At 48.9% G+C, this 24,714-nt stretch overlaps 1 protein-coding gene across 2 annotated transcripts in view; it reads right to left on the minus strand.

The window, feature by feature from the left end:
• Nucleotides 1-687: 687 nt before the first annotated feature.
• gmcl1 (germ cell-less, spermatogenesis associated) overlaps nt 688-24,714 on the minus strand; it is a 91,325-nt gene continuing 67,298 nt past the window's right edge. For both annotated transcript variants that reach the window (XM_070866162.1, XM_070866163.1), the window contains 5 exons: nt 23,762-23,831; nt 22,633-22,708; nt 13,512-13,657; nt 6,101-6,188; nt 688-2,148 (listed from right to left, as the gene is read on the minus strand). In XM_070866162.1, coding sequence (XP_070722263.1) covers nt 2,020-2,148; nt 6,101-6,188; nt 13,512-13,657; nt 22,633-22,708; nt 23,762-23,831 — 509 coding nt within the window. In that variant the 3' untranslated portion in view covers nt 688-2,019. The remainder of the gene's footprint in view (nt 2,149-6,100; nt 6,189-13,511; nt 13,658-22,632; nt 22,709-23,761; nt 23,832-24,714) is intronic.

Below are 24,714 nucleotides of genomic sequence, written 5' to 3' on the forward strand. Positions count from 1 at the left end.
GGTCCCCTCGTCTTTTCGGGAGGTTATTCCTGTCTTCCTTAGTGAAGACAGAACTAAAGTTTTGTTCAATTGGTCTGCCATTTCCTGTTCCTAATTCTTATTACTGTCTTGCTATCAACCTTAATTTTTTGGGGTGGTGGGGGGATTCATGGGATGTGGGCAGCACTGGCAAGGCTGACATTTATTGCCCATCTCTAATTTCAGTGGGCAGTTAAGAGTCAACCACATTGCTGTGGGTCTGGAGTAACCTATAGGCCCAGACCGGGTAAGGGCGGCAGATTTCCTTCCCTAAAGAACATTAGTGAACCAGATGGGTTTATCCGACAATCCGGTAATTACTGATACCAGCTTTTTAATTCCAGATTTATTTAATTAACGGAATTTAAAATCCCCAGCTGCCATGGTGGGATTTGAACTCATGCCTCTGGGTCATTAGTCCAGACCTCGGGATTACTGGTCCAGTAACATTATCACCACGCTACCATATCCAATGGTCAGGAATCATCAGTCTTGCTCCACGCTTCAAAGGAACCGTTTGTTCTTCCAAGTGCTGGGGTGGGGGGTGTTTTTTTTAGAAATGGCCAAACCTGCTTCACCCTGAAGCTGAATTTGTACTCTCTGCCCCTCTGGGCACGTGACTACATTTCCTCCTAGCGAGCCTCATTAGGAAAAATAACAAGGGATCAATAGCGGCGAGGCGTTTAATGATTACAGAATACAGTGTGTCGTTCACACACAAAGCAAGTCTTGCATTTCAACACTGCAAAACAAAATCTAAAAATAGCACCAAAGAATGGGACCCCTCCTCCATCATCTCCCCGCTCTGCCGTGTCCCATCCGGGGGGAGACGCAGGGAAAAACACCTTCCAAACAGGAAAAACTGTGATCCGACCTTAAACGCGGCGAGATTAATCGAACAAAATTGACATTTACTAATAGTAGGACTGTGCAGCGTTGCGATAGATAGCTTTAAAAAAATAAACACGTGTATTTACAATCTTCTAGCTGCTGAGGGCAGTGTTGTTGTAGGCCTCTCAGGCATTAAGTGCTGTGTAAAATGGTGCACGCAAGGCTACAGCTGTCATTGCCGACCCATTTTCTTTGGGAGGGGAAGGGTGATCAAGATAGTGTCTGGCTCTGCTTCTCTGGTCCGTCTTTTGAAATGACCGATGAGAGTGACTCTGGTTTGCTCCCCCTCCGTCGCCCCTCGATGCGTCTGAGCCACATGCAGATCCCGGGGTCACAGCCGCGCTCAATGGCCCTGGGATCACCGGGGGGGGGGGGGGGGCGAGATGACAGTCAGCTGCCATTCAGCTCCTGGTTTGACCAACGGAAGCCTCTGCTCGTCAGTGCGTAAATGGGGATAGCCTGGCCAGTTATGGCTGCCCTCCTCTTGTCGTCTGACGAACCCTCACCGTTGACTTGTTTTGGGAAACTTGGGCGGGGAAGTGGAGGGCTGAGTCGTGACCATGCTCGGAATGGGGGGGAGGGAGTGGGCAGTGATTTTGAGGAGAAGTAGGCAAACTTTGGGGGGAGGGGGGAGGGAAGGCACCAATTGATCAAGTTCCCATTACCGTTGATGGTTGGTGTATACGCAAGGCAGTACCTGAAGACTAGCACATGTTGGTGTGGCCACGAGCTTCGTTGGCGTTTCAATAGACACTGGAGACAGAGAGGCAAGGGCGAGTTAGTTTGGACGCACGCCCTGCTCCTGCCAGTGGACAAACTCTTGACTGCAAGGCTCCAGTTTACATTTGATTTGTGCCAGGACACAATTGTTAAAAAAAAATCTGGAGTAAGCTGTACAAAGAGGAACCGAGAGATGCTGTTGCTCCTTTCCATCCACAATTTCTGGAGTTTCTGAAACAATTCACGTTTTTTTTTTAATTACAAGCAGTTCTTCAGACCGGTGGAACGAACGGGCATCACAGTTCTCTCCAGGATGGGTGAAAATGACCCTAGACCTCGTCCCGGAGCAGTGCAAGAATCCAGACGGAGATTCCAGAACGACCCCCTCCCTCAGTTCTCGCTGGGCACCGGCTGCTCCTCAGCCTCGGGTTTGGTCTCTGGTGATGTGTAAAGGAAATTGCAGCAGATGTAGAGTGGGAACATCAGGAGCCGGCTGTCCAGGTTCAGCACGATCTGCTCCTGTGGGGCCAAACACAAACTGGTGTAAGGAACAGACCGGGGAGCAAGCTGGATAAAGGCACAGGGGCTAATCCCCAAACTGACTTTCATTCCAAAATATCCACTTTTTGAGGTCATCTAAAATATAAACTGCTTGGTCTCTCTGGTAGTTGGGATGGGTTGGGGTTTGGGATGGGATTGGGTTTGGGACGGGTTGGGGTTTGGGATGAGTTGGGGTTTCGGACGGATTGAGGGGTTTGGGATGAGTTGGTTGGGGGGGGTTTGGGATGAGTTGGTTGGGGGGGTTTGGGATGAGTTGGTTGGGGGGGGTTTGGGATGAGTTGGTTGGGGGGGTTTGGGATGAGTTGGTTGGGGGGGTTTGGGATGAGTTGGTTGGGGGGGTTTGGGATGAGTTGGTTGGGGGGGTTTGGGATGAGTTGGTTGGGGGGGTTTGGGATGAGTTGGTTGGGGGGGTTTGGGAAGAGTTGGTTGGGGGGGTTTGCGATGAGTTGGTTGGGGGGGTTTGCGATGAGTTGGTTGGGGGTTTGGGATGAGTTGGTTGGGGGTTTGGGATGAGTTGGTTGGGGGGGTTTGGTTGGGGGTTTGGGATGAGTTGGTTGGGGGGGTTTGGGATGAGTTGGTTGGGGGGGTTTGGGATGAGTTGGTTGGGGGGGTTTGGGATGAGTTGGTTGGGGTTTGGGATGAGTTGGTTGGGGGCGTTTGGGATGAGTTGGTTGGGGGTTTGGGATGAGTTGGTTGGGGGGGTTTGGGATGAGTTGGTTGGGGGGGTTTGGGATGAGTTGGTTGGGGGTTTGGGATGAGTTGGTTGGGGGGGTTTGGGATGAGTTGGTTGGGGGGGTTTGGGATGAGTTGGGGTTTGGGATGAGTTGGTTGGGGGGTTTGGGATGAGTTGGTTGGGGGGGGTTGGGATGAGTTGGTTGGGGGGGTTTGGGATGAGTTGGTTGGGGGGTTTGGGATGAGTTGGTTGGGGGGTTTGGGATGAGTTGGTTGGGGGGTTTGGGATGAGTTGGTTGGGGGGTTTGGGATGAGTTGGTTGGGGGTTTGGGATGAGTTGGTTGGGGGGGTTTGGGATGAGTTGGTTGGGGGTTTGGGATGAGTTGGTTGGGGGTTTGGGATGAGTTGGTTGAGGGTTTGGGATGAGTTGGTTGGGGGTTTGGGATGGGTTGGTTGGAGGTTTGGGATGAGTTGGTGTTTGGGATGGGTTGGTTGGGGGTATTGGATGAGTTGGGATGGGTTAGGGTTTTGGGATGGGTTGGGATTTGGGATGGGTTGGGATTTGGGATGGGTTGGGATGAGTCCGATGTCCACCATACTCATTATTTACAGAGTAATTTAGTGCAGTGCCTTCCCTAACACCAGCCAAGCTGACTGCCGGCAGAAGCAAAATGATTCTGAGACCAATTTTAATATTCCGAGAAATTCCTCCCACCTCTGTAAGGTACAATCTCCAGGTGACGAGGGTCATCCACGATGCATCATGGTCCACGTTACCTACCATCCCTCCCTGATACACACCAATACATCGTCCATCAGGAACCTGTCAAGCCCCTTCTCAAAAGGACTGTTGTGCTTCCTATCTACCAATAATTGTACAACCTGCCCATCGGACAGCCACCGAGAATTCAGACTGAAAACCCGACTTCGGTCAGTTTTAAAAGCTGGATGCTCATGGCTCCACAATGCCAGATATAAATTTTCTGACAAGCTGTCAAATGTCAGTGCCGTAATCAGTCTTGATTATACTCAAGGACTTAGCTTCTACAGCTCTCTAGGTGGAGAATTCCAAAGATTCACAACCCTTTAAGTGAAAAAATTTCTCCATATCTCTAGTCTATTAACCAGTCTCTCACTTGAAAAAAAAAAATTCTGCTTTTCTATTCTTCCTACTAAAGTGGATAATTTTACATTTCCCCACATTATACTCCATCTGACCCCTTCATGCCCAGTCACTTAACTATATCCTTTTGCAGCTTAATTGCATCCTCCCCACAGTTTCCTTTCCCACCTAGCTTTGTATCGTCAGCAAACTTGGATATATCACACTCGGTCCCCTCATCGAAGTCATTGACATAGATTGTAAATAACTAAGGCTCAAGCACTGATCCTTGTAGCACCCCACTAGTTACACCCTGTCATGCCAAAAATGATTCCTACTCTCTGTTTTCTTTCTACCCGTTAACCAACCCTCAATCCACATTACTTCCAAACCCATGAGCCCTAATCTTGTATGAGGTTCTACTCCACTGCTCGCACGAAACTCCAGGACCTGCTGCAGTAGCACTGAATGTACATGAGCATTTACTGAGACAGGCCAACTTACCCTACTTCCGAACCACTAACAAGCATCAGATGGGTTACCTGGGGGTAGGTAGGTAAACACATCGTACCTTCCAGTGGCCTCGTCAAGGTGTCAGCCGTGGCTCAGTGGGCAGCATTCACTCTCGCCTCTGAGTTAGAAGATTGTGGGCTCAAGTCCCACTTCAGAAACATGAACACAAAATCCAGGCTGAGACTGATATAGATTGTATAATCTGACCGCTCTGCTTTACTGTAGTGTGTGGGCAGAAGTTAGATTCCTATCTGTTTATGAAGCTGATAAATGACTCTTGTTAAATGACTATGCCACGCGTGGCTTGTATCTGCCTCCCCATTAGGGATGCCTAGACTGCACTCCAGCCTGTGACCTTCTGTTCAATACCTGTCTGTTCTCTGAGTGCAAAGTACCATTTAGAGTGCCAGCTGTGGCTCAGTGGGCAGCATACCCGCCTCAAAGGTTGTGGGTTCAAGTCCCACTCGAGGGACCTGAGTGCATAAATCTACGCTGTCGCTCCAGTGCAGGACTGAGGCAGTGCTGCACTGCCGGAGGTGCCGTCCTTCGGATGAGATGTTGAATTGGGACCCTGTCGACCCTATTAAGTGGACGTAAAAGATTCCACGGCACTATTCGAAGAAGCTCAGGGGAGCTCGCCTCGGACACCATTATGCAGGAATTAGGGATGGTGATGGAGGGATGGGAGTCTGTGGTTTTCGGAGTACTGGTCGGCAATCTATTATGATCCTATATTGAAGAGCGATTCAGCCTGTGTGTGGGAGTTAACACTGAAATGATTCTCAATAGAATGGACCTTTCACTCGTCTCAATCTTCGACAGGAATATTATCTGCAAGGTTTAATTGGTTTCCACATCCAGAGATCAAACAAGTTACCATTCAGACACCTGCCAAAATTCTTTCCCTTTAAAGTGTTTTAAATCTCATCAAGCGAATGATCAATTGAACAATCAATGCCATAACTGCTTTTGAAGATCCAATCAATTTCCTTTCAGGCGCTAATAATCCCATTTAGAACTGCCAGCCCACTACTTGGTTGTCAAAGCAGAGGTTGGAATTGTCAAGTGGTCCCCTCAGGCTTCAGGTTGGCCCTGGTACGAAGTTTAATCCCGTGGCAAAATATATGTGGCTAAAGTGTAATTTGCGGGACTGAAACTCAAAACAAGATTCATCGGGGTACCTTTCAGTGAGCTGCTGGTCAAACCACTGTCGACGAACACTTGCAAAAACGTAATGGTACGAAATCCAAACCCTGATCGCTGTGCCTCGTGCGTGTTTCGCAGCCTCAGCGCTGTTCAAGGTTGACGAGGGCCGAACCACGTTGTTTAGAGTAGACAGAGCTGGAATCACACTTCCTGTAAGAGTTGTGGGCCTGGACTACACCAGCAAATAGGGAGCAGTGGGCCCAACAACATCGCAGGAGTTTCGGGGTTTGAGTTGGGCAGCTTGGTAATAACGCAGGTTACCGCCAACATTCCCAGCGTTAACACAGCCTGCCTCTGGCATGTTGCCCCTTTATAAAGCAGGTGCTTTTTTAATAACAGTCAGAAGGGACGTGTACGCGGAGTGCAGCATTCACATTTCCTTTTTACGCAACAGTCAGCGCCTTCACTTGAACATACCTGATCTTTCTCCAGGGACAGAACCTGGTATCCAGCCGACCGATTGCAGATCACTTTCCCATTGCTGTCAAAGGATGCCAGTCTCAATCTGCAATGGACAGGAGTTATACAGAGTGAGACCACAACTACGGCAATCCAAGAGGTAGTCTTCTGCTCTGGCAGAACCTAGTTTGGAATGCCTGAGGTCTCATTTTACTCAACAACTTGTTTTTCTATAGCACTTTTAACGTAGTGTCATGCCCCAAGGCACTTCACCGGAGTATTATGTGAGCTAAATTTCACACTGAGCTGCATAAGTAGAAATTAGCGCAGGTGAAAGAGGTAGGTTTTAAGGAGCGTTTTGAAGGAGGAAAGAGAGGTAGAGAGGCGGAGAGGTTTAGAGAGGGAGTTCCAGAGCTTGGGGCCCAGGCAACAGAAGGCACGGCCACCGATTATAATCAGGGATGCACAAGAGGGCAGAATTAGAGGAGCGCAGACATCTCGGGGGGTTGTAGGGCTGGAGGAGATTACAGAGATAGGGAGGGGCGAGGCCATGGAGGGATTTGTAAACAAGGATGAGAATTTTGAAATCGAGGCGTTGCTTAACCGGGAGCCAATGTAGGTCAGCGAGCACAGGGGGTGATGGGTGAGCGGGACTTGGTGCGAGTTAGGACACGGGTCAGCGAGCACAGGGGGTGATGGGTGAGTGGGACTTGGTGCGAGTTAGGACACGGGTCAGCGAGCACAGGGGGTGATGGGTGAGTGGGACTTGGTGCGAGTTAGGACACGGGTCAGCGAGCACAGGGGGTGATGGGTGAGTGGGACACGGTGTGAGTTAGGATACGGGTCAGCGAGCACAGGGGGTGATGGGTGAGTGGGACTTGGTGCGAGTTGGAAATATTGCAGGGATCTGGGGAAAGAGCGGGGAGCAGGACTAACTGGATTGCTCTTCAAAAGAGCCGGCACAGACTTGATGGGCCGAGCGGTCTCCTTTGGTGCTGTACTATTCTATGATTCTATGAAGCTGCAATACAGACTGCCAAGAGTAAGCATGTTTAATCAATATTACGCACCAAGAATTAAAGACACTATTAAGTTTTTTTAAAAAGCCTCAAGTTACACAGCAATATTATCGTATGAATTCTTAGCGTTTGAAATAAATTCAACAAAAGCACGGAAGAAATGTTAAATTTGGATAAGACATCGGTTAGGCCATGCTAGGAAATATATCAGATCCATGCAAAATAAAATTTATAGTTGTGAAAAAGGCTTGAAAAATTGGGGCATTTTTAATTGGAAGACAGAAGGTTAGGTTTTTAAACCTATGAAAGGACTTGAGGGAGATAATTGTGAAAGATTGTTGTCTCCATTACTTGGCGACAGGGGGATATAGACGGAGGATTATCAAGAATGAAGGAGAGAATAGAAGTCATGTTTTCACACAGAGGGTTGTGATTATTAGTACACCGCACAAGTGGCTATTGAGGCAGGGGTGGGAATTTGAAAAGGAAGAATATGGAAGGATCAAGGGAAATGGGGTTTGGGCAGAACACTCAGGCTAAGGAGCTAGCATCGCGACAGTGGGCATACTGGCCTCATTCTGTGCTGCAATTTCTACCCTTTGAAGTTCTCCTGACCACTATTTTAATGGAGCCTTTAACCCATTTGAAATAAGCATCTATTAAAATAGCCGAGTTTGACATTAACGCTTTCTGAAGCCAAATATAATCAAAATGCCAGCAAACATTGTAATCACTCGGAAACTTTTCACGTTCCATGGGATTCAGCATCAATTTACGATGCCAGTCCTGATCATTAATCCTCCCTCATTCTCTCCCCCCTCCCGCCGCAAAAGAATGCCCGAAGGGGGAAAAAAAGTGTCTGGGTGGGCATAAGAGCAATTGTATCAGTGCGAATGTTGTGTGTCAATGTCATTCTGCAAACTGGTGCAACCATAATTATTGAAGAATAAGTGCCCAGCATTGTATAAAACCTGAAGAAGCGACACATTCTCAAGACCATCGCTAAGTGTCAGGCGCTAAAATAATCGACTCTCCTGCCTCATCCCTCGCCTCAATCAGCGTCAATAATCCCCATGTGACATTTATGATAAAGGTTGCACTGAAGACAACAGACACCCAACAGCTTGTGCGGAGCTGCAGTTTACTGTGTAATGCAGCCTTTTTGGAAGCCTCTGAAACAGCAGACGCTGCAATCAATCACCGAGTTTCTGCACTCACTCCGGGACAGGCACCACTTTAGCGCAAACACCTGTATCGATCCTTGGTTCGACCACACTTGGAGCACTGCGTACAGTTCTGGTCACCATATTATAAGAACCTAAGAAATAGGAGCAGGAGTAAGCCCTACTACCCCTCGAGCCTGCTCCGTCATGGCTGATCATTGACCTCAACTCCACTTTCCTGCCCGATCCCCATATCCCTTGATTCCCCTAGACTCCAAAAATCTATCTCTCAGTCTTGAATATATTCAGAGACTCAGCATCCACGGCTCTCTGGGGCAGAGAATTCCAAAGAGTCACAACCCCGAGTGAAGAAATTCCTCCTCATCTCTCTTAAATGGCTGACCTCTTATCCTGAGACTGTGCCCCCTAGTTCTAGACTCTCCAGCCTGGGGAAACATTCACCTTGCCAATCCCTCTCAGAATATTGTGTTTTTCAATGAGATCACCTCTCATTCTTCTAAACTCCAGAGAGTATAGGCCCATTCTACTCAATCTCTCCTCGTAAGACACCCCTTATAAAAAGGATATAGAGGCACTGGAGAGGGTGCAGAGAAGATTTACAAGGATGATGTCATGTATCTTACATTATTATCTATAACTGTATCCTAACATGCTATACATGACTGTAATAAGATATGACCTGTAACCACCAGCATACCTTACCATCAGGGGTGCACTTGCAAGAGACAGGTATATAAGGACAGGTCTCAGGCAAGTGCAGCATTCCAGAGCTGTGAAATAAAGGTGCAGGTCCAGAGTGACCTTGACTTCACTACATGCCTCGTGTGAATCTGTACTGAGGGGACAGGAATTTACAGATGATACCAGAAATGCGAGGGTATACATATCAGGAAAGGATGAACAGGCTGGGTCTCTTTTCTCTTGAAAAAAGGCGGCTGAGGGGTGACCTAATAGAGGTCTCTAAAATGATGAAAGGTTTTGATAGAGTGGATACAGAGAATGTTTCAACTTGTGGGGAAGAACATAACTAGAGGCCATCAATATAAGATAGCCCCAAGAAATCCAATAGGGAATTCAGAAGAAACTTTTTTAACCAGAGAGTGGTGAGAATGTGGAACTCTCTGCCACAGGGAGTGGTTCAGGCGAATAGTATCGATGCATTTAAGGGGAGGCTAGACAAGCATATGAGAAGGGAATAGAGGGTTATGCTGATAGTTTTCGATGAGGAAAGACGGGAGGAGGCTCGAGTGATCATAAACGCCGGCATGGTCTGGTTGGGCCGAATGGCCTGTTCCTGTGCCGTATATCCGACGTAAGACAGCACTGCAGAAGTACCATCAGCGCTGCCTCCGCAAAATCCTGCAAATCGATTGGCAGTATAGGCGCACCAACGTCAGTGTTCTCTCTCAGGCCAACATCTCCAGCATCTAAGCATTGACCACGCTCGATCAGCTCTGATGGACGGGCCACATTGTCCGCATGCCTGACACGAGACTCCCAAAACAAGTGCTCTACTCAGAACTCCGACACGGCAAGCGAGTCCCAGGTGGGCAGAGGAAACGCTTCAAGGACACCCTCAAAGCCTCCTTGAAAAAGTGCAACATCCCCACCGACACCTGGGAATCCCTGGCCAAAGACCGCTCAAAATGGAGGAGAAGCATCTGGGAAGGCGCTGAACACTTCGAGTCTCTTCACCGGGAGCAAACTGAAGCCAAGTACAAACAGCGGAAGGAGCGTATGGCAACCCAAGCTCCCCACCCACCCGTCCCTCCAACCACCGTCTGCCCCACCTGTGACAGAGACTGTAGGTCCCGCATTGGGCTCATCAGTCACCTGAGAACTCGTATTTAATGTGGAAGCAAGTCATCCTCGGCGCTGAGGGACTGCCTAAGAAGAAGGAAGAAGGGTTTGAGAAATGGGGCAAGTGAGGCCCTTGATTAATAGCAATTCAAACACTTCTCGTTTGGGAGGAAGCCAGCAAACCACATGATCAACAGTTTTAAATGTGCGATCAATAGTCAAGGGTACAAAAGGAATTGGAGCCAAGGTGAAGAATCAGATCAACCTTCTTCTCCTTCTTAGGCAGTCCCTCGTATCGAGGATGACTTGCTTCCACCAAAAAAGGATGAGTTTCACAGGTGTTTCAATGAAGGACCTGATATTCCAGGTCCTGAACTACATGTTGAAGGGTGGAAGATGCCTGTGGGTGGATTTTTTTAACGTGGGGTGGCCGTTGCACACCAGCCACCACACGGGCTTGACAGAGCTAGGTCTTGGTCCAGTGGCAAGGATTAACCAAGACGACTGGAGACCAGCTCTGCTGCACGGACCTAGCGCACGCACATATTTCATCAAAACAGATCAGCTATGAGCTTCCAGAATGGCGGAACAGGTTCGGGGGACTAGATGGTCTCCTCCTGTTTCTGTACTCTGGGAGCAGATCACTATTCTCATCCTGCGATGTTAATGCTAAGGCAATCCCTGACTCACACAGCGAGTAACCAGGCCACCACAGCTCAACAACAACAGCCTGCATTTATATAGCGCCTTTAGTGTAGTAAAACGACCCAAGGCACTTCACAGACGTGTAATCTTGTAATCAGACAAAATGTGACACCGAGCCACATAAAAAGGACAGGTGACCAAAGGCTGTCAAAGAGATAGGTTTTAAAGAACGTCTTAACAGAGGAGAGAGGTATAGGGAGGGAATTCCAGAGCTTAAGGCCTAGGTAGCTGAAGGCACAGCCGACAATGGCGGAGATTGAAATCGGGGGGGTGTGCAAGAAGCCAGAATTGGAGGAGCGCAGAGATCTCGTAGGGTAAGAGGGCCGGAGGAGGTTACAGAGATAGGGAAGGGCGAGGGATTTAAAATTAAAGAGATCATTTTAAACTTTCATTTGCCTTTTTAAAAAAAAATGGATAGATTTCAATACCCCAAATACATTCAGCAAAAGCAATTTTTACGTCGTCAGTGGCAATGCGATTTTATCGGAGCAGAAGTTGGTGCTGTCAACTTGACATTAACTCGTAGCTGCTGTGGGGGGAGGAGTGGGGTGCCTGCATCATGTAGAGAACCACAACTATCAGTGTGGAAATACATGATGAATGTTTTGTAAATTCATTTTCTCTGCGGATGTGCCATGGTGTCTGTGACTGACACTCAGGCAACCTTACATGATTATCCATTAAATCATCCACTCAAACACCATGACTCCGAGCACACACAGTGACTGACACCCAGTAACAGAACAGCACTTCAAGGCATTTTTTGTGCTGATTATTCTTTGAGTGTATGCACTTTGAAGTAGTTACTAAAACCAGGATCTAATAAGGACCCTGTGCGTAGACTTTCGAAAGGCTGAGTCAGCAAGACACGTCGAGACTGAGTTGTTGAGCGCTCAGGCTGAAATTAATTTTCTACAGTCTCGGGGTCTTTGAGATGGCCCTCACTGGATTTTAGTCGCCCTGCACATTTCATCCCTTCTTAGCAACCCCTGAGCCTCGTGGCACTGTGCTACATGCAGGGCAGTGGGCAGCCACGAGCTGCACTTCAGGTACACACCTCTCAACTGTGAAGCTATGTGAATTTTCCATGTGGTGATCACGACCTGTGAAGCAGTGATCCGACAGTATTTGGACACAGGAAATAGGAGCAGGAGTCGGCCATTCGGCCCCTCGAGCCTGCTCCGCCATTCAATGAGATCATGGCTGATCTTCTATCTCAACTCCACCTTCCTGCACTATCCCCATATCCCTTGATTCCCTTAGAGTCCAAAAATCTATCGATCTCAGTCTTGAATATACTCAACGACTGAGCCTCCACAGCCCTCTGGGGCAGAGAACTGCAAAGATTCACCGCTCTCTGAGTGAAGAAATTTCTCCTAATCTCAGTCCTAAATGGTCGACCCCTTATTCTGAGGCTGGTGTGGGCCTATCCGCTGATGAAACCCTCATCTGTGCCTTTGTTACTGGCTCTAGACTCTCCAGCCAGGAGGAAACATCCTCTCTCGATCTACCCCGTCAAGCCCTGGGTAGATTTGGGACAGCGTATTGGTACACAATGGGTTTTCCTACCCTCAATTAACTGTGATTTGTGGGAATTAGAGGCACAAACTCTATGAAGAATCACATGAACCTAACTTCCTACTGCGCATACATTTGAATGTACTTTATAATTAAAAATCTATTCCACAGTGCAATCGCTCGTCCTTCTTCACCTCCTTCAGAGACATTTAATCAAGCTTTTTAATTACAGCTACTCTATAATGTTCCTATACATCAGGTAAAAGAGTGGAAGTCATTTACAGTCTCAGAATTGAAAGAATTTATCAAAATAAGGACCAAGAAGAGCCTGTAGCTGACGTGTTAGGCGGCAACAGTATTATTTGGAGCAGACATTTTTAGGACAGAGCAAAATGACGTGGAAGATTTCTCTGGAAAGGAGGGGGAGTTTCAGCCTGCGACCCCTGGATTATTGCTGGAGTGATCACTACACCTCCGTGACCTCGCCCCTCCCTCTCTCTGTAACCTCCTCCAGCCCCACAACCTCTCCAAGATCTCTGTGCTCCTCCAATTCTGGCCTCTTGTGCATCCCCAATTTCCATCGCTCCACCATTGGTGGCCGTGCCTTTTGTTGCATAGGCTCCAAGCTCCGAAACTCCCTGCCTAAAACTCTCGCCTCTCTTTTTCCTCCTTTAAGACGCTCCTTAAAACCTACTGCTTTGACCAAGCTTTTGGTCCCCTGTCCTGATATCTCCTTCTGCGGCTCGGTGTCAATTTTCTTTTATTGATAACGCTCTTGTCAAGTGGCTTGGAACATTATGTTACATTAAAAGTGCTGTATGCAAGTCATTGCTGTTAAATACGGCAAAATTCTGCTTCCAATTATGTGAATGTACCAGCCCATAGTTTATTGGTATGGGTACCTGCCCTTGGCCTTGGTTATCACATTGCTATGTGTGGGAGCTTGCTGTGCGTAAATTGGCTGCCCCATTTCCCACATTACAACAGTGACTACACTCCAAAGCGCTTTGAGAGGTCCTGTGGTCGTGAAAGGCGCTATATAAATGCAAGTCTTTCTTTAAATCACTTCAGACATTTAATGTTATTTGTGAAAGGGCGCGCGTATTTTGTGCTTCCTGCGATAACAGACTCAAGAGAGGGGAAGCCCAAATCGCCCGCCACGTGGCCTGCATACAAAAAACGCCGCAGTTACCGAACCCTTACCTGAAGGCGATGTTCCTGCGAGCCAGCAGACTCACGGCTCCGTTGCAGGGCTGGCTCAGGGTGTTCCTCTTGAAGATGATAAATCGGTTCGTGTAGGTGACCAGCAGGTCGAAGCCAAAGCTGAAACCGGTCCATCGCCAACAGTACTGGGGGGAGGGGGTGACAAACAAGTGGATCAGTGCGTCTTTATGGTACCTGTGAATTTGCTTCATGGGTTCATTGCTTAAGAATTCATGGCAACACATTGCTATTAAGAACGAGTTGGTTTATTAGTAAAAGGTTTAACAATCACACGACACATTACCAGTTCATCCACCAGGCTCACAACCACCTGCCTCATCGTGGATCCCCCGAACCCAACTGGCTGGGGTTTTACTGAGTCTTGTGAACATCATGTGACTGGCTAAGCCACTCACAACTCAACAGCTCTACAACTATTTTGTTGCAAACAATAATCAAGTGCCCCCTGGTTAAAGGGCCGGGGGGGGGTCACACTCCAAAAACTTTCAATCAAGTGCCCCCTTGTTTTTTGTTCTTTTTTTTTTTTTGAGGACACCAAAAACACAAATTATACAAGTGCCCCCTGGCTAAAAGGTGTGGGGGGGGGGGGGGCGGGGCACTAAAACTGACAAAATTAAACAAATGAAACTTTAGACATGTGGGTCAAATTAAAATTTGTTTGCCGGGGGTGATGATGCACTCCAGTGCCTCCGGCACCCACCTCTCACGGAAGGCCGCGAGCGTACTGGTGGACACCGCGTGCTCCATCTCCAGGGACACCCTGGCTCGGATGTAACCGCGGAAGAGAGGCAGGCAGTAAGGCTGAACGACCCCCTCGACCGCCCGCTGCCTGGACCGGCTTATGACCCCCTTGACCATGCCCAGGAGCAGTCCTACGAGGAGGCCTTCCGACCTGCCCGCTCCCCTCCGCACAGGGTGCCCAAAGATCAGGAGTGTGGGACTGAAGTGCAACCAGAATTTGAGGAGTAGCCCATTCAAAAATCGCACATTCCACATACACATGGAACATGGACTCCTCTAGACCGCAGAAATTGCAGGCGGCCTGGGAGCCCGTGCGCCGACTTAAAAACTTATTGCACAGGACTGCTCCGTGCAACACCCTCCAGGCCAAGTCCCCAATAAATAGAGGGAGGACTTCAACAGCTCTACAACTATTTTGTTGCACCTGGGAGCATGTTCATAGGTGCAAACAGTACTGCATCAAAAAAAGTTCTTCATTGTCTGCCGATTGGTAAAGACTGAATAAACAGTAACACGGGCTGTTATCTTAATAGGGGTGAGTTTGGAGGGAGAGGTGTTCTTTCTAAAGCTGACAGGGTATTGGATTGTATTAATAGAACAACGTGTATTTATATCGCGCCTTTAATGTAGTAAAATGTCCCAAGGCGCTTCGCAGGAGTGTCATAAAACAAAAATTTAACACCAAACCGCATAAGGAGAAATTAGGGCAGATGGCTGGTCAAAGAGAAGGAAAAAAGAATTGGATTTATATAGCACCTTTCACAACTACCGGACGTTTCAAAATGCTTTACAGCCAATGAAATACTTTTGGAGTGTATCACTGTTGTAATGTGGAAAAGAGGGCGGTTTTAAGGAGCGTCTTGAAGGAGGAAAGAGAGGCGGTTTAGGGAGGGAATTCCAGAGCTTGGGCACGGCCGTCAATGGGGGAGCGATTAAAATCAGGGATGCTAAAAAGGCCAGAATTGGAGAAGCGTTGATATCTCGGTGGGTTGTGGGGCTGGAGGAGATTACAGAGATAGGGAGGGGGAGAGGCCTTGGAGGGATTTGAAAACAAGGATGAGAATTTTAAAATCGAATCATTCAATATAAATCAAAGGGACATTATTTTGATCAGCTGGCTGATGAGACCACATTTGGAGTACGATGCCCATTTTTGGTCCCCCACATGGTGGGTGATATAGTGGCCTTGGAAAAGGTCCAGAGGAGAGATACAAGAATGGTTCCTAACTTAAAGTCTAGAACAAGGGGTCACAGTCTCAGGATACGGGGTAGGAAATTTAGGACCGAGATGAAGAGAAATTTCTTCACTCAGAGGATGGTGAACCTGTGGAATTCTCTGCCACAGAACGTGTGGAGGCCAAGTAACTGAATATATTTAAGAAGGAGATAGATAGATTTCATGACGCAAAAGGCATCAAGGGGTATGGGGAGAAAGCGGGATTATGGTGTTGAGAGGATCAGCCATCATCATCATCATAGGCAGTCCCTCGAAACGAGGATGACTTGCTTCCACGCCAAAAAGGGATGAGTTCACAGGTGTTTCAATGATGGACCTAATATTCCCAGATCCTGAACTACATCCTGAAGGGTGGAAGATGCCTGTGCGTGGATTTTTTTAACGTGTGGTGACCGTTGCACACCAGCCACCACACGGGCTTGACAGAGCTAGGTCTTGGTCCAGTGGCAAGGGTTTTCCAAGACAACTGGAGACCTGCTCTGCTGCACGGGCCTAGTGCGCGCACATATCGCAGTGTGGGCTGGCCCGTGCTGCCCCAGGGCCCCAAACTCAAGCCTCTCCTGGGCCTTGATTACATCCCTCCATAATCTCTCGCCGCTCCTGCTGTATCTGCCCACGCTCCAATAACCGACCTGGACCTTGATGATGTCACTCTTCACTGCCATTGCCCTCCTGCACCTGCTCACTGAAGCCTCCACGCCGCTCCTGGGCCGCCGCTCACCGCTCCTTTCATGGCCCCGACCTGCTGCTGGTGTTCTCACGCAGGTCGGGGCCTCCACGTTGCCATGAGGAAGGACGTTCTTGCTATTGAGGGAGTGCAGCGAAGATTCACCAGACTGATTCCCGGGATGGCAGGACTGACATATGAGGAGAGACTGGATCGACTGGGCCTGTATTCACTGGAGTTTAGAAGAATGAGAGGGAATCTCTCAGAAACATATAAAATTCTGACGGGATTGGACAGGTTAGAAGCAGGAAGATACTGGTGAAGTCCAGAACCAGGGGTCACAGTCGAAGGATAAGGGGTAAGCCATTTAGGACCGAGATGAGGAGAAACTTCTTCACTCGGAGAGTTGTTAACCTGTGGAATTCTCTACCGTAAAAAGTTGTTGAGACCAGTTCGTTAAATATATTCAAAACGGAGTTAGATATGGCCCTTACGGCTAAAGGGATCAAGGGGTATGGAGACAAAGCAGGAAAGGGGTACTGAGGTGAATGATCAGCCATGATCTTATTGAATGGTGGTGCAGGCTCGAAGGGCCGAATGGCCTACTCCTGCACCTATTTTCTATGTTTCTATGGGCCCAAGTTTCCACAAGAAAAAAAACGGGCGCCCCTCCGAGCTGGGCGCCCGTTTTTCGCACCTAAAACGGCGCCTAAAAAAATCCTCGGTATTCTCCACCGACTTACAGGTCCTGTGGCAATCGGCGCAGCCGGCACGAGCTGTGGGGGGGGCGAAGCCAGGTCCCTGCGCTGAAAACAGTGCCGGGACCTCTGCACATGCGCGCTACAGTCGGCACGCAAGTGCAGTAGCTCCAGGCGCCGAACTGTGTGGGAGGGGCTCGAAGCACGCAGCCCCTAGCCCTGGCTGAATGGCCTCACTGGGGCTGCGTGAATAAAGCTCCTCCCACGGCCAGCTCCTGCTCCCCCCCCCCCCCCGCCCCGACACCCGCTCCCCCCCCCGACCCGAGACCCGCTCCCCCCCCCGCCCCGACCGAGACCCGCTCTCCCCCCCACCCCCCCCACCCCGACCCGAGTCCCGCTCCCCGCCCCGACCCGAGGCCCGCTTCCCCCCTCCCCGACCCGACACCCGCTCCCGCTCCCCCCCCCCCCGACCCGACACCCGCTCCCCCCCCCTGACCCGACACCCGCTCCCCCCCCGACCCGACACCCGCTCCCTCCCCCCGACCCGACACCCGCTCCCCCCCCTGACCCGACACCCGCTCCCCCCCCCGACCCGACACCCGCTCCCCCCCCCTGACCCGACACCCGCTCCCTCCCCTGACCCGACACCCGCTCCCTCCCCTGACCCGACACCCGCTCCCGCTCCCCCCCCCCCCGACCCGACACCCGCTCCCCCCCCCTGACCCGACACCCGCTCCCCCCCCGACGCGACACCCGCTCCCCCCCCCGACACCCGCTCCCCCCCCGACGCGACACCCGCTCCCCCCCCCCGACCCGACACCCTCTCCCCTCCCTCTCCCCTCCCCTCCCTCTCCCCTCCCCCTCCCCTCCCTCTCTCCTCCCCCTCTCTCTCTCTCCCCTTCTCTCTCTTCCTCCCTCCCTCCCTCTTTCTCTTTCCCTCCCTCTCTCGCTCAGCGGCACGAACAGCTGCAGAATTCTCCCTGGATGAAGCACTTTCACACAGGTAGGAAGATGGTTTATTTAATCTTTTCTTGGCTCATAAATGTTTATTCAGGTTGGATTTATTTGTATAATATTTGTAGAAGTATAAATAAGGATTTATTGTCGAATTTAATGAGTTCCCTTCCCCCCCACCTCGTTCTGGACGCCTAATTTGTAACCTGCGCCTGATTTTTTAATGTGTAGAACAGGTTTTTTCAGTTCCACAAAAATCTTCACTGGCGCCATTCTACTTTAGTTTGGAGTACATTTTCACTGTGGAAACTTTCAAATCAGGCGTCAGTGGCCGGACACGCCCCCTTTTGAAGAAAAAATTCTGTTCTAAACTAGAACTGTTCTACCTGACTAGAACTGCAGAAAAAAAAATGTGGAGAATTGCGATTTCTAAAATAGTCCGTTCTCCACCAGTTGCTCCTAAAAATCAGGCGCGAATCATGTGGAAACTTGGGCTCTATATTTCTAGTCAAGATGCTCAACATAATTCCTGCCCCTCATTTTCATGTTTGTATGTTCTGATAGTTTGAAACACTCTCTCGTGCTTGTGGCTGGACTACAGTTTCCCCGAGTACAGTGAGTTCCAATTCTGAACCGCAACCTGTGTCTTTATTCTCAGTGCATGAGTTAGCGGAGTCCAGTGTTAATAATTAACCCGGAATTGTGATAAATCGCTTACCAGAGAACACCTGGGCGACCCGCCCTATTCCCCTGTCACTTCAGAGACCATAACATAACACATCCTTAGGCCACCCGAGAGCAGGCTCAATTATATAGCAATAAAAACCACACAGAACTAAAAGGAGCAGTACACTACGACAACCAAACTCGCACACTACATAAACTAGTCTGGCTGATTATTGACAAGATTCTGGACAGACGAGTGAAGATTGCGGGAGGCTCTCTGGGATATAAGGATGTTCTTCCTTTGATACAGGAGATCACCCTATATAAATCTGCCCGTCTTTCAGATGAGACGTTAAACCGAGGCCCCGTCTGCTCCCTCTCAGGAGGACGTAAAAGATCCCATGGCACTATTTCGAATAAGAACAGGGGAGTTCTCCCCGTTGTCCTGCCCAATATTTATCTCTCAACCAACATCACGAAAATTACTTGGTCATTATCGCATTGCTATTTGTGGGAGCTTGCTGTGGGCAATTTGGCTGCCATATTACAACAGTGACTACACTTCAAAAAGTACATCATTGGCTGTAAAGTGCTTTGGGACGTCCGGTGTTCGTGAAAGGCGCTATATAAATGAAAGTCTTTCTTTTTTTCTTTTGACAAATACATTATTACAGGCACAACGTCCCAAATCGGCTGTCGAGAATTGGAATTGTCTGAAAACTGGACATTTTTGAGGCACCAAGATGGCGACATTAGGCGGCGAGGGACGAGGAAACCGGTATAAAATGGTAAAAAAATGGCGCGAGAATCGGTGGGGGACAAGGAGCGCCAGCAGCGAGGTCCGAACTGCGGCAAAATCCGTAAACTGGCACGGTGTCGGTCCCGACGTTGCCGTATTTCAGGCGTTGTACCTGTACAACAAACAACGGCTTATGTTTCAGGAAACGAGTGTCCTGTCAGTGGTGTTCAAACCTCCCCGGTTCGACTGCTTCTCAATACTGCAAGAAACGAACATTCTCAGACAGCTCTAACCAAGGGGAATTTAAGAGTGCCAATTCAGAGGGACCCCCAGCTAGCTATGAACTGATTAAAAACAAAGACCACACAGTTTGGGGCAACATTTCCCTTCAAATACGAGGGCGAGTTCTGTATTGGTCACCCGCAGGCCAAGTCTGCCACTGAGCAAAGAGGCTGTGTGAAAATAATACAGGCGGGAGTTTTCCCAAACTGATTAGTGGGCCGTGTTAAAAATAGTTTTCGGGGAAATAAAATCCGGTAATGAGTGGCATTCAGGGCTGGGATTCAAACTCGTCTTTCCAACTGGGAGCTGGGGTTGGAAACGTGTAGCTGGCAGCCAGTTGGATAGAGAGAGTTCACCTCCCAGCTTTGGTGAGGTTTAAACATGAAATAAAGACCTCAGCGGCTTACAAATAACATCAGTGCATTGCTGGCTCAAACCCAAAGGGCTGCATTTTTCGGTTAGAGGCTTCTCAGGGCGCTAATGGCGGTGCGGCGGTTAATTCCACGGCAGAAAAAGGTTTGCGACGGCATCCGAGACATTTGACGGTGGGGCGGAGCGCGAAGGGAGGTGTTCCACACTTCTCTCAGGGCGCTCGGCCGGGTGAACAACTGAAAATCCGTTGCTAAAGAGCCGGCTTCGGAGCGCCCTAAGGGAAGCTTCCCGGCAAAGAAATAAATTGTGACAAAAAATATTCCTGATAAAGTACTTCCCCCGCTCTCCGCAACCTGTGTCATTTGGTTACCGACCCTCCTGTCACTGTCACTGCAAAGGGTTTCCCTTCATTTACTCTCTCAAAAACGTTCATGAATTTGAACACCTCTATCAAATCTCCCTTAACCGTCTTTGCTCCAAGCAGAACAACCCCAGTTTCTCGAGTTTCTCCACAAAACTGGTGTTTTTCAGCACGAGTACCATTCTAGTAAATCTCCTCTGTACCCTCTCCAAGGCCTTGACATCCTTCCTATACTGCGGTGCCCAGAATTGGACACAAAACTCCAGCTGGGGCCCAACCGGTGATTTAGTTGACATGCAGGTACAGCAGGCGGTGAAGAAGGCAAATGGCATGTTGGACTTCATAGCGAGAGGATTTGAGTATAGGAGCAGGGAGGTCTTATTGCAGTTGTACAGGGCCTTGGTGAGGCCTCACCTTGAATATTGTGTAACAGCTTTGGTCTCCTAATCTGAGGAAGGACGTTCTTGCTATTGAGGGAGTGCGGCGAAGGTTCACCAGACTGATTCCCGGGATGGCAGAACTGACATATGAAGAAAGACTGGATCGACTAGGCTTATATTCACTGGGATTTAGAAGAATGAGAGGGAACATATAAAATTCTGATGGGATTGGACAGGTTAGATGCAGGAAGAATGTTCCTGACGTTGGGGAAGTCCAGAACCAGGGGTCACAGTCGAAGGATAAGGGGTAAGCCATTTAGGACTGAGATGAGGAGAAACTTCTTCACTCAGAGAGTTGTGAACCTGTGGAATTCTCTACCACAGAAAGTTGTTGAGGCCAGTTCGTTAGATATATTGAAAAGGGAGTTAGATGTGGCCCTTACGGCTAAAGGGATCAAAGGGTATGGAGAGAAAGCAGGAATGGGGTATTGAAGTTGCATGATCAGCCATGATCATATTGAATGGTGGTGCAGGCTCAAAGGGCTGAATGGCCTACTTCTGCACCTATTTTCTATGTTTCTATGTAACTTCATTGCTTTTGTACTCAATGCCTCTAGTAATAAAGCCAAGGATCTATATGCTTTTTTTTAAAAAACAGTTTTCTCAACCTGTCCTGCCACCTTCAAAGACTTGTGTACATACACCCCCAGGTCTCTCTGTCCCTGCAGATACAATTGTATCCTTTAGTTTATTACTGCCTCTCCTCATTCCTCCGACCAAAATGAATCATTTCACACACACCTCTGTGTTAAATTTCATCTGCCACGTGTCCACCCATTTCACCACTCTGTCTATCTTTGTCCTCCTGAAGTTTGTCACTAACCCCCTCACTGTTTACTACATTTTTGAGTTTCATGTCATCTGCAATCTTTGAAATTATGCCCTGTACACCCAAGTTCAGGTCATTAACATACAGTATGTCAAAAACAGCAGTGGTCCTAATACCGACCTGTGGCGATCACCTCTGTATACTTCCCTCGTCTGAAAAACAACTGTTCACCAATACTCTCTGCTTTCTGTCCCTCGGCCAATTCCGTATCCAAGCAGCCTCTGTCCTTTTAATACCATGGGATTCAATTTTGCCAACAAGTGTATTATGTGGTACTTTATCGAGTGTCAAACAACATCAGCTGTACTCTCTGTTACTTCGTCAAAGATCAAGTCAGTCAAACACGATTTGCCTTTAATAAATCCGTGCTGGCTGTGTCATTTATGAGTTTACCGTGAGTGCTACGGACACGAGAGTCCGTGTATTACAGTAAATTCTATAGTTCTTACATAAAACGGGTTAGGAGTATGGATCTACTTGATCAGCTTCTCACAGTTGAAGAACAATCAGATCATCAAAAAAAGAACGCAATAATCTGCCAGTTGCAGTCCCAGGTTTTACCACAAACGAAGCTTGGTGATCTAACACTGCACCAGCCTTTAATGGCAGGGCTGCAACTACACAAAGATTTTAACACTGCATTTAAAAATGAATTCTCTGCAGCTCATTCTCATCCTTCCCCCTTCAAAGAAATATAACACCCTGGTATGTATAAATGCAAGGGATTTAAAACCTGTGCAAAACTAGAGGCCATCAGTATAAGATAGTCCACAAGAAATCCAATAGGGAATTCAGAAGAAACCTCTCTACACAGAGAGTGGTGAGAATGTGGAACTCGCTGCCACACGGAGTGGTTGAAGCGAATAGTATCGATGCACTTAAGGGGAGGCTCGATAAACACATGAGGGAGAAGGGAATAGAGGGTTATGCTGATAGATTTAGATGAGGAAAGATGGGAGGAGGCTCGAGTGGAGCATAAATGGACTGGTTGGGCTGAATGGTCTGTTTCTGTAATGTGTATTTTATGTACTTAGATATTTGTTGGTATCAGCTGTAAATTGTAAACAAGCCTCATTATAAAGAGTTACTCTTTTCCTTTCCCCACCCTACTTACATCGCCATCCTTTGCCAGCTTTCTTCCACAGCGCATGCTGTGTAGTTCAAACTCTTCCTTGTTGATTTCCTTCGGCCTAGAAAGACCGAATTAAATCCCATTTAAATCCAGTTCAACTTGCTGAACATTAGTCCGCACATTTAAGCACAAAAATCCAGGCTGACACTCCCAGTGCGTACTGAGGGAGTGCCACACTGTCAGAGGGGCAATAATGAGGGAGTGCCGCACTGTTGGAGGGGCAGTACTGAGGGAGCGCCGCACTGTCGGAGGGGCAGTACTGAGGGAGCGCCGCACTGTCGGAGGGGCAGTACTGAGGGAGCGCCGCACTGTTAGAGGGGCAATGCTGAGGGAGCGTGCCGTACTGTCGGAAGGGCAGCAGTGAGGGAGAGCTGCACTGTCGGAGGGGCAGTACTGAGGGAGAGCTGCACTGTCGGAGGGGCAGTTCTTTCGGATGAGACGTTAAACCGAGGCCCCAGCTGCTCTCTCAGGTGGACATAAACTGGCAGCCGGGCTCCTAGCTACGCTGTAGAATGGCGATTTCCGTATTCAAAAGAGGCCAAGTGCCTGAAGCAGGCTGACGCTTGGTCCGACAGGCTTTCAAGATGGAGACAGTGGCAGTGTCGTTCGGATGAAATGGTGATGTTCCCTCTAAGGTGTGTGGTGCGGCCGCGCAGTAATGGGAAAGCTCCCGCGCAGGCCTGCCGTGCCAAGCGTCAGCCTGTTTCAGGCATTTGGCCTCTTTTAAGTACGGAAATCGCCATCCTACAGCGTAACTAGGAGCCCAGCTGCCAGTTTACGTCCACCTGAGAGAGCAGATGGGGCCTCGGTTTAACGTCTCATCCGAAAGTACTGCCCCTCCGACAGTGCAGCTCTCCCTCAGTACTGCCCCTCCGACAGTGCAGCTCTCCCTCAGTAAATAACGCGCATGCGCAGAAATTTAAAGGGACCGCGCATTAAAATAAACAGGATGCACAGAACACAGGAAACAGTACTACCCACCCTGTTCTGAGGGCGTTACCGCCTCGCTAAAGCCAGGCTAAGCAAGTGAAAAATCCATGTCATCGTATCCATCGTAAGAGGGTTTGAAAACAAAAAACCCTCACCAAGAAATAAAAGTCAGGGCACCTACCCCAGATCGTTATCCTGCTCAGTCCTCAGCATCGCAAACCACTGCTGCTTGTACACGGCGGCCAGACAGCCTGGGGAAACAGAGCTCGCCGTTAGATTGAGGGTCAGACTTCCCAACTCGCCGAGGGCGATAAAGATGGAACCGTGGGGCAACGGGTGTCCCACACAACTCCCCGAGACATCTTTAGCAGCCGTTAAAATCGACTCTTGCTCTGCGGAGGTAACGCGGCGCAGTCGGCCAACGCGTGGTGCGACCGACAGCTCATCACAGAAGGTCACTCCTGCTACTCTCTCAGCCAGTCTAACGCCATGTGAAGTTGCATTATCAATTTCAACATTTTAAAAAATCAGTTGAAGTTGGAACAATCTGCAAAGTCAGAATGTTATTGCTTTCCCTGGGGACACGCCTGAGTTTTGGGTGGGACCTGAATGTGCCTCACTGCAGCAGCTACTAAAATGGCAAGAATGGAATTTTTTCAAACGCCAAAAAACAAATGTTGCGTCGACAATTCCCTTCTGTCACGGGCGGCTGCTTTGCTGGCACTGCCGAACGCACGCAGCCAGGAGCCAGGGCTCCTGGTACAGGGTGTACTTTTGGCTCCTTCAAAATGATATCAACTGTCAATTTGAAACCAGTCCCATGTTATTTTATGGGCCATTTTATTTTATGTTACAGGCGTTATATAAATGCTATTTGATGTGGCAGTACGTTGCTGTTCAGAATTAAACTTCAGTGTCTGTCGTGGCTCAGTGGGCAGCACCACTTTCACCGCTGAGTCACAAGGTTGTGGGTTCAAGGCCCACTCCAGAGACTTGAGCACAAAAACAAATATTGGCTCAGAAAATCAAGATGTAGAATCAGTCTGGGCGGAGCTAAGGAGCACCAAGGGGCAGAAAACATTGGTGGGAGTTGTCTACAGGCCTCCAAACAGTAGTGATAGTGTAAGGTATGGC

Source organism: Pristiophorus japonicus, chromosome 22 (assembly GCF_044704955.1).
Source record: "Pristiophorus japonicus isolate sPriJap1 chromosome 22, sPriJap1.hap1, whole genome shotgun sequence".
NCBI lineage: Eukaryota > Metazoa > Chordata > Chondrichthyes > Pristiophoridae > Pristiophorus > Pristiophorus japonicus.